Source organism: Belonocnema kinseyi, chromosome 4, assembly GCF_010883055.1.
Source record: "Belonocnema kinseyi isolate 2016_QV_RU_SX_M_011 chromosome 4, B_treatae_v1, whole genome shotgun sequence".
Taxonomy (NCBI): domain Eukaryota; kingdom Metazoa; phylum Arthropoda; class Insecta; order Hymenoptera; family Cynipidae; genus Belonocnema; species Belonocnema kinseyi.
In genome coordinates, this window is record NC_046660.1 from 61,806,869 (window position 1) to 61,817,672 (window position 10,804).

The 10,804-nt window shown below is 29.4% G+C and overlaps 1 protein-coding gene across 1 annotated transcript in view; it reads right to left on the reverse strand.

Moving 5' to 3' along the window:
• The window catches only part of LOC117171203 (armadillo repeat-containing protein gudu), a 28,781-nt gene that overhangs the window by 9,569 nt on the left and 8,408 nt on the right, over positions 1 to 10,804 (reverse strand). The window contains exons 5-6 of the mRNA XM_033358284.1: positions 10,445 to 10,693; positions 2,456 to 2,887 (exon numbers count right to left, since the gene is read on the reverse strand). Of these exons, the coding sequence (XP_033214175.1) occupies positions 2,456 to 2,887; positions 10,445 to 10,693 (681 nt within the window). The remainder of the gene's footprint in view (positions 1 to 2,455; positions 2,888 to 10,444; positions 10,694 to 10,804) is intronic.

Here is a 10,804-nt window from a genome sequence, read left to right on the forward strand (position 1 = left end):
TGTTCGAAACAATCTTTGTCTAAGCGTCCCTTTACCAAATTCTTCCTCCTCTATTTCCCCCAACCTTAATTTATCTAACACTCCCCACCTTTACTAGCCTTCTCCAACCATCACTTTCTATCCTCTACTACTATCCTCATTATCCTCCCTCACTTCTAATCATTTTCCATACTTCCCGTGACTCGCCCTCTCTGATTCCCCCTCCCTTACTCTACTTATCTCCTCATTTCTCATAATTTCAACTCAATTTCTCTCATTTTCTCTCCCCTAATTTCTCCTACTTGCCTTTCACTACCTTTCATTTACTTCCTCTTCCCCTCCACTCATTTCGCCGCACATCCGTTACTCCCCCAATCATTCTTCTAACTTTCCCTACTACTTCTTCATTTCCTCTCCCATTCCACAGTTTTCCTCCTTTCATTTCCCCCAGCTTCCCCTAATTCCCCTCCCATAACTTCCCCTACCGGGATAAAAGTATGATGGACGGATGATCGACTAAACGAATTTTCTGAAAAGCAGTTAAGTTTCTAAACAAAAAATATTAATTTGAACAAAACTGTTAATTTGATAAAAACTCATTAGTTTTTCAACCAAGAAGATTAATTTTCTACAAAAAAGAAATAATTTGAAACAAAATACTTCAATTCTCAATCATCTTGTTGAATTTTCGAAAAAAAGAAACCAAACTAAACCAAAAATTTTCACCTAATTTAATTTTCCTTCCAAAGAAATACATTTTTAACTAAAATAATGAATATTCAATGAAAAGTGAGTTTTTAAGAAAATAGTTTACCTTTTACTTACGTAGTTTAATTTGTAAGCAAAAAATATGATTTTTTTTTAAATAGATACATTTTTATCCAAATAGTTAAATTTTCAACTGAAAAAGATAAATTTTTAACCTAAACAATTAATTTTCAACTAAGAAGATTAATTGTATAACGAAAAATACGAATTTTTAACAAATAGTTTATTTTTCTTCCAAATTCATCAGTTTTTAATGAACATCTTAATAGTTGATATGTCAACCAAAAAGATCTGAAAAATTTAAATCAAATAATTGCATTTCTTTTTTAAAAAGATCAAAATTCTACTAAAAGAGATACATTTTTAATCCAAAAAGACGAATTTTCTGCAAAAAATTAAGTTTTCAACCCAAAAATTTAATTACCCAACAAAAATGTTCAATTTGTGACCAAAAAGTTCAATTTTCAACAAATTATTAAATTTTCTCCTACAGTGATAAATTTTCAACCAAATTTTTTTACTTTCATTCAACAAAATAATATTGGATTTTTTAATTAAAGAGAATTAACTTTTAATAAAAAAAGATAACGTTTCTATCCAAAGATAAATAAAAACTGTAGAAATTTTCTAGTAAAAAATATTAATGTTGAATTTTCGAAAAAAATTATGTAATTTTTAACCAAAATGTTTAGCTACAAAAAAACTAATTTTCCACCACATAGTTGAATTTTCAAACCAAAACTACCAAATTTCCAACAAAACAGTTGAATTTTTTACCAAACATTTTGATACAGAATTTTTTTTTTAATTTTAAAAATAATTTAAAAAACATAATCTCTAAATTAAAAATATAATAGTAGATTTTTTTTATCAAATAAAATTAAATCTTTACCAAAACAGAGATTTTTCTATCAAAAGATGAATTTGCAATCCAAATTTATGTAAATTACATCCAAAAAGCAGAATGTTCAACAGAATAGTTGAGATTTCGACCGAAAATATGACTTTTCAACCAAACAGTTTAATTTTTTACAAATTAATTCAATTTTGAACCAAAAAGTTGTATTAAAAAAGAATTGGGTTTTAGCCAAACTTTTGTATTATCAACCAAATACACTCCATGTCCCATAGAAGCCAGTCCGGTTTTTTAATTCCTAAATTCCTAATTCCTTCCTTGAAGTTCTGAACGTTCAAGTAAACTGACTTTTTTTCTGAAGACTTTGTAAAATATAAAATAACTCCAATTTTTGTTAATATATATTGGAAATAATATATTTATTGCAACAAAATTATAATGAATTTTTTTATTATAGTTTGAACAATATTTATAGATCAAATAAAATTGGGAAGAAATATTCCGTTCTTTTGAACGTTCAGAACTTCAGTTACATTTAAAATTGCTGGCCCATGCAGTTTCTCAGGGAGCAGAGCGAGAGAAGTTTGTGACTATCTTCTCGGAAGGGCTTGGAAGGGCCGCAGTGCGCGAGTACTCAGTCGAGTTTATTGCGCAACACTATGTTTTGCGCAATATTGTGCCTGGAGAACCCGCGAACATTTTATTCTATGGGACTTGAAGTGTAGTTGAACTTTCAAGCAAAAGTAACGAACTTATTGGGAAAGTTTCGCGGAAACCGGAAAAAAGAGAAATTTAAAAAAAAGGGGAAGAAATAGGGAAAAGTGTAATATTTCTCTATTAAATCAATTTTACCATTTTCGGCAGGCCTTCATTTGTTCTGAGAACATCTCGGTTGCTTGGATGTTTGCAACACTCGGCAAGAGCACCAACAACATTAGTGAGAACATCCTCATCCTCATTTTCTTCAAGAAGAGGTACCAGTGAAGCCACAAGTTCATTTTGATTAAATCTGATAATATTTTCCTGGCTCATTGCACATTTCCAAATTCCACCTGTGACAGCTGCTAACAATTTCTTATTGGCTCGAACCTCTTCAGTTTTAATCAACTTACAAAGTGGATCCAATCCACCAGCCTCTCTCACCAACTTTCTTGTAGTTTCGTTTGCCGAGCACTTAAAAATCGCAAGGGCACAATTTTCCTTTAATTTCACATTATCATTGTGCAAGTGTTTCACCACGTCTGTGATAATTCCCATCTGCTCGAAAGCTACTCTGAAAGCTTTCTGAAAGCAAAAAATATAACAATTATTTATTTTACTGTATAAAAAAATAACAAAACTAATCAAAGTAGGCGCCGATCTCGCCTAGTAGCCCTATATTCCCCTACTTCCCCTCTCCGCTTGTACTTCACCTCCCTCTCTTCACCCATCGCTTTTCTTCACTTCACCAAATTCTTTCTCTACTTTTCGCCTCTTTTCACTTCTTAAGCTAACGCATCCCTTCTCCTACTTCCTTTTCCAGGTCTCCACCTTCCCTTCTCTGCCCACTCACATTTCCTCTGTTTCACGTACTTCCCGTTCTTTCATTTTTCTTCACTTCGCTTACTTCCCTTTCTCTAATTTCCAATCACTTCCGCTATTTTTCTCTTATCATGGCCCCTCACTTCCGCTACTTCTCCTCCCATAATTGCCCCTCACTTCACCTACTTTCGCCTAAATCATTTCCCCTACTTTTCTTTTACTTACTTTATTTTTTTACTTTTGCTCTACTACCCCTCAAGTCATTCCCCTAATTTACCCTACTTTTCCTGCCCTCAATTCCCCTTATTTTTTACTCATAGACCATTTGAAAATTGGTTGAAAGTACCAATTTTTAATACTATACAGTCAGCCCTGTGAATAATGCCGGACATGGGCTGGTAGGGGAGTATTTTTCGTGGAACACAGCTTCCCCCACTCTTGGCACGTGGAAGCGCCATCGAATTCGCATCCGCTCTTCCTGAATAGTGCCGCTCATCAGACCCCCCTCCCCCGCAAGTACAAAGTGTATATGTTTGGATGTTTTTTCATGATTTTGATTCAACAAGAACGACTCGTTTTTTTACCAGCATTGATTCGGCAAGTATTTGATTATTACATGTACTATGGACCATTAATCCGGAACACAGTCTATTTTGGTACATTTATTTGAGTGGTACTATTCAGAGGGATTGGATTGAAATACCGGGGCTCGAAGCGATAGAGTGATGGTGGAGGATGCGACCGAGCGAAAATGAAGAGAAACTGCACTATTTAGAGCGGTATTATTCAGAGAACGAACTGTATTTAAATGAGTGAACATTATGAGGGCGAATCAAGTCTGGTAATCCACCAGACCCCTCGATTATCGGAACTGGTAATCCTTTATAATATGAGGAATCCAGAGTAATGCCAGTAATACTGTGGAATTCAGGGTAATTAAAGTAATTCGAAGTAATTCATTTATAATGAGGAACAATTTAGTTGTATTCAATTCTAACTTAGAGTATCCCACTTGCAGTATGAATTAATTCAAGTATTCCGAGGAAATCCACTTGCAATCCAGAGTCATCAACTTGTAATTCAATTCTATTTCAGAGCAATCCACTTTCATCCCGAGAAATCCATCATAATCCACGTGTTACCCTTACTAATTCAAGTAATTGAAAATAGTCCTCTTGTAATAAAATTCTAACTGGATTAATCTACTTGTAATTCAATTATAATTCGGTGTAATCCCCTTTAAACTCGGAACAATTCAAGTAATTCGAAGCAATTCACTTGTAAACTGGATTGATTTCAGTAATTCAGAGTAATCCACTTCTGATTAAAAGTAATCATCCTGTAATCCACTGCTTCTTCAGAGTAATCCACTTATACTATAAAGTAATCCAAAGTAATTCAATTTTAATCAAATGTTATTTAAGTAATAACGTTAATATTAATGTATTACAATGTAATCGACTTGTATTCCAATTATTATTTACAGCAATCCACTTGTATTCAGAGTAATCCATACTAAACCACGTGTCATCCGGGCGAATTCAAATAATTCAAAGTAATCCAATTGTCTTAAAATTCTATTCAGAGTAATATACTTGTAATCCAATTATAATAAGGAGTAATCCACTTAAAACCCGAAGCAATTAAAATAAACGGAGTAATCCACTTGTAATGTGAAGTAATCAACTTGTAATCTAATTCTAATTCAGAGTAATTCACTGGTCATCTGAAGCAATTACAGTAAATCAGAATAATCCACTTTTAATTTAAAGTAATAAACATGTAATCCAATGCTTCTTCAGAGTAATCCACTTATAATCTAAAGTAATCCAAAGTAATTAAATTGTAATTCAATGTAATTTAAGTAATTACGTTAATATTAATGTATTACAGTGTAATCTACTTGTATTCCAATTATTATTTACAGAAATACACTTGCCATTCAGAGTAATCCATGTTAAACCACGTGTTATCCGGATAAATTCAAATAATTCAAAGTAATCCACTTGTAATAAAATTCTATTCAAAGTAATATACTTGTAATACAATTATAATGAGGACTAATCCACTTAAAACCCGAAGCAATAAAAATAAACGGAGCAATCCACTTGTAATTTGAAGTAATCAACTTGTAATCTTATTCTAATTCGGAGTAATCCACTGGTAAACTGAAGCAATTAACGTAAATCAGAGCAAACCACTTTTAATTTAAAGTAATAAACTTGTAATACAATGCTTCCTCGGAATTATAAACTTATAATCTAAGGTAATCCAAGGTAATCCACTATAAATCTAACGACTTTTTAAGTAATTCGGCGTACTTAAATTGTATTAAAAGAATTGTAATCTCGAATCTTTGTAATCTTTGTGAATCGGAGTAATCGATTTGTAATGTAAAGTAATCAACTTGTAATCCAATGATTTTTCAGAATAATCGACTTATAATCTAGAGTAATTCATAGTAATCTAAAGTAATTCAAGTAATTCGGAGTAATACAGTTGTATTCAAATTATAATTCGAAGTATTTCCCCTCAAACTTGGAGCAATTCAAGTGATTCTGAGTAATCCACATTTAATGCGAAGTAATAAACTTGTAATCCAATTCTAATTTGAAGTAATCCACTTGTAATGCGAAGTAATCAACTTTTAATCTAATTTTGATTCGTAGTAATCAAATGATAATCTGAAGCAATTAAAGCAAATCAGAGTAATCCACTTTTAATTTGAAGAAATGAACTTGTAATCCAATGCTTCCCCTTGACACCCGGAGCAATTCAAGTGATTTGGAGTAATCCGCTTGTTATCTTGAGTAATTCAAGCAAATCGGAGTAATCCATATGTAATGTGAAGAATCAACTTGTAATCCAATGCTTTTTCAGAATAATCGACTTATAATCTAGAGTAATCCAAAGTAATCTAAAGTAATTCAATTAATTCTGAGTAATTCAGTTGTATTATAATCATAATTCGAAGTATTTCCCTTGAAACCTGGAGCAAATTCAAGTAATTCGGAGTAATCCGCTTTTAATGCGAAGTAATAAACTTGTAATCCAATTCTAATTTGAAGTAATCCACTTGTAATGCGAAGTAATTATCTTGTAATCATATTTGAATGAGAGTAATCCATTTGTAATCCAAAGCGATCTATAGTAAATACACTTGTAGTATAAATAATTCGGAGTAATTCAGCTAATCAAAGTAATCCACTTATATTCTAGAATTATTTGTAATCCAAATAGTTTTCAACTATATTGTTGCAAATTTCTTATTGTTTTTTTTTAAATTTAATTTTTTCAATTGCAAATTTAAATATTAAAATTTTTTGTTAAAAATTATCTTTATTGTAGAAAAGTAATGTAATTGGTCAAAAAATCCTCTTTTAAGATAGAAATTTAACTATTTTGTAATAAAGGTTAAACTATTTGGTCTAAAATTTATGGCTTTTGTAAAAAAATGTATATCTTACTTTTACTAAACAATTGATCTACTTGGTACAAAATTCATCTTTTTTATTGCAAATTGCACTATCTTGTACAAAATTTAACTACTTTGTTCAAAAGTCTATTTTATTTTTGAAATTTGATTTTTTAAATTGAAATCATGGCTTTTTTATTTCAGATTGAAAAGATATCTTTTTAGTTGACAATTAGCCTATTTCTTTGTAAATGCATTATTTTAGTTAAAAATTCACCTATTTGTTTAAAAATGCATCTACTTTTTAAAATGTTGTCTTTATCGTTGAAAATTCAACTATTTAGTGAAAAATTAGTTTTGTTTGTAAGAAATTCAACAATTTTGTTCAAAATTAATTTTTCTGTTGAAAAATTCAATTATTTTGCTGAAAATTCGTCATTTTGGATTGAGAATTCCACTATTTAAGTAGAAAATACAATTCTAGGATTGAAAATTTAACTATATTGTTGAAATTTCTTTTTTTTAAAGGTAATTTTTCAGCTTAAAATTGAACTATTTCATTTTTGTTTCAGAGGTGATTTTTTTGTTGTTGAAAAATCAACTATTCGGTTGAGCCACTTTGTAAAAACGCATGTTTCTGTTGAAAAATTCTTGATTTTAAATAAAAATTATTTGGTTTTATATTGAGCTATTTTCTAGAAAATTTGTTGTATTAGTTAACAATTAATTTGCTGAATTGAAAATTTTACTGTTCCATTTTTTTTGACTTATCTTTTTTAGTTGGCAATTCAACTATTTCTTTGTAAATGCACAATTTTTGTTAAAAATTCACCTATTTGTTTAAAAATGCATTTATTAAAAAAAATTGTCTTTATCGTTGAAAATTCAACTATTTAGTCAAAAATTAGTCTTATTTGTAAGAAATTAAACAATTTTGTTAAAAATTAATTTTCTTGTTTAAAAAATCTGTTATTTTGCTGAAAAATTGTCATTTTGGATTGAGAATTCCACTATTTTGGTAGAAAATAGTATTCTAGGGTTGAAAATTTAACTATATTGTTAAAAATTCTTTTTTTTAAAGGTAATTTTTTCGCTTAAGACTTAACTATTCCATTTTTGTTTCAGAATTGATCTTTTTTTGTTTGACAAATCAACTACTTTTGTTTAACCACTTTCTAGAAAATGCATGTTTCTGATGGAAAATGCTTGATTTTAAATAAAAATTATTTGGTTTCAAATTGAACTATTTTCTAGAAAATTTGTTGTATTAGTTAAAAATTAATTTGTTGAATTGAAAATTTAACTACTCCGTTTTTGTGGAAAACTTATCTTTTTTTAGTTGAAAATTCCACTGTATGGTTAAAAATTTGTATTCTTTAATTGGTAATTTGGTTTAGAGTTTATCTATTTTGTTTAAAATTAAACAATTTTGTTAAGAAACAATACATTTGGGTTTAAAATTCGCTTGAGTTTAGATAAGCGGAGTAAACCACCATAATTTTATGTAATCCAGAGTAATCCAGCGCAATCCGGAATATTCTTGGATAATCCAGACTAAACCTGTATAGGAAGGGGGGAGGGACTCCTTCAGTCATGTACGTAATTTTTGAAAATCCGTTTTCATAGAACATTAAATTTTGTTTAAAATTCATATATTGTTGCTGGTAAATCAACTGAAATCTTTTTTGGATAAAAACTTTTTTTCTGAAAATTTGTCTTTTTGATTTAGAAATTTATGTTTTTTAGTATAAGTATTGGATTTTCGTGTCGAAAAGTCAACTGAAATCTTTATGGATGAAAATTCAACTCTGTTTTTTTTTAAATTTATCTTTTTGATTTGAAAATTCACCTGTTTTAGTAGAATTTTTATTTTACTTGGACAAAAGTGCAACTCTGATTTAAAATACACTAATTTTGTTAAAAAGTTATATTTTTTGGTTAAAAATTCGACTATAGAGCAGAAAACTAACTTATTGTTTACAATTCTTATTTTGGTGTTGAAAAGTGAACTGGAATTTTCTTTGGATGAAAATTAAATTAGTTTTTTTTTTAAATTCATCTATTTCAGAAAAAATTTCATCTTTCTTAAATAAAAATGCAACTGCTCGTTTGAAAATTCAACCCGTTTTTGAAAGATTGTTTTTTCGATTTTAAAATTCACGTTTCTTAGCAGAAATGACATCTTTCTTGGATAAAAATGGAACTATTTGGTAGAGAATTCCACTATTTTGTTAAAAATTCATCCGTTTTTTTTGAAAAAATTAATATTTTTGGATTGGGAATTTAATTCTTTTTGTATAAACTTAATTTTTGTAGAAAATTCATATTTTTATCTTAAAAAATTAACTGGAATCTTTTTCGGATGAAAACTCAACAATTTTCTTTGAAAATTAGTTTTTTTTTTAAATAAATATTTGGTTGAAAATTAGTCTTTTGAGATTGAAAATTTAATTTTTTTGTAGACACTTATTTCTTGTTCAAAAATTCATATTTTGATCGTGAAAAGTAAACTGTAATCTTTTTAACAGAAAATTGAACTATTTTTCTTTTAAAATTGATCTTTTTGACTTAAAAATTAATCTTCTTTAGCAGCATTTTTTAAAATGAAAATTGCCACTTTTTGGTTAAAAATGATTCGACTTTGCTTGAGTATTTAACTATTTCGTTTAAAAGATCTGGTTGATGAGTTTGTTAAGAAATGATGTTAAAAGTTTAATTATTTTGTTGAAAATTGATTTTCTTTTAATTTAAAATTTAACTGTTTGGGCAAAAGTTAACTTAAAATGTAACTTTTCCATTTTTTAAAGATTTATCCTTTTTTTAGTTCATTTTTATTCGGTAAAAATGTATCATTTTCGTGTAATATTAATTTTTGTCTGAAAAGTCATATTTTTTGTTTGAAAATTCAACTATTTTTTAAAAGCTTTTCTTTTTGATTTTAAAATTCATCTTTTTCTGATAAAAATTCTACTATTTTTTGAAAAATTGTTTTCTCACCAAAAATTCATCTGTCTAATGAGAAATTTCATTTTTCTTGGATAAAAATGCAACTAGTTAGTAGAAAATTAAAGAATTTGGTTAAAAAGTCAAACTTTTTAGTTAAAAACTCGTCTTCTTGGATTGAAAAATTCAATTTTTTCCGTATAAACTTATTTCTTGTTTAAAAATTCATGTTTTGATCTTGAAAAGTCAACTGAAAATCTTTTTTAATAGAAAATTCAACGATTTTTTGTTGTTGAAAATTAATCATATTGATTGCTGGAGTATTTCATTATTTTGTTTAAAAGATTTGGTTGAATTAGTTTGTTTACAAGTCTTTTTTTATAGATTTAAAGTTCTAGTTGAAAATTTATCTCTTTGGTTGAAAGTTTAACTATTTAAAAAAAATATATATTTTTTTTAATTGAAAATTCAAGAACTTGGGTAAAAGTTACACTAAATTTTTAAAAAAATTATGGAAAGCGCCTTCAGTTGATAATTTAACTGTTTAGTCAAAAAAAGTGTTTTTCAAGTAATTTGTTCAAGTAAACCTCCCACTGACATACATTCCCTCCCCTTCCCTGCCTACAATCCCCTACTTCTCTTCTCCGCTCCTACTTCTTCTCACAACTTAATTCCCCTCCCTAAACTTCAACCGTCGTTTCCTCCCTGTTTCTCGGCTTTCCCCTCGCTTCCTATACACTCCTCATTTCCCCACACTTCCCCTAGTTGTGAGTTATGAGTTGCGGCTTGTGAGTTGTGAGTTGGGGATTGTGGTTTGGAATTGCGAGTTGAGAGTTGTGAACTTTGAGTTGTGAGTTGCGGGTTGTGATTTGTAAGTTGGGGATTGTGGTTTGGAATTGCGAGTTGAGAGTTGTGAAATTTGAGTTGTGAGTTAGAAATTTTCTATTCAGAAATGTTCTCACAAGGTCTGCACATTGTTGAACTGCTCCCATCATTGGAATAATTAGGTCAACACTCTGGGACTTGAGATATCTAGCCATTAGAAAAACGACACCAAATTTTCTTAGTTCTTCTTTAATTTTTGGACTACTGCTTAAAGAATCGAGGACTTTGGCACATCCGATCGCTACTGCCATTAATTCTTTGTCGATTTCGTTCAGGTTTTCGGGAGAACGTTGAAGCACTGTGTCTGGAATGTCCATCACATCCAACTGAAAAATATATCCAGGAATCAAAAATTCAGCTCAAAAACAAAAAAAACTCACGGCAGAGCCTAAAATATTTCGAATTCCGGACAAAATAACTTTACCACCCCCCCCCCC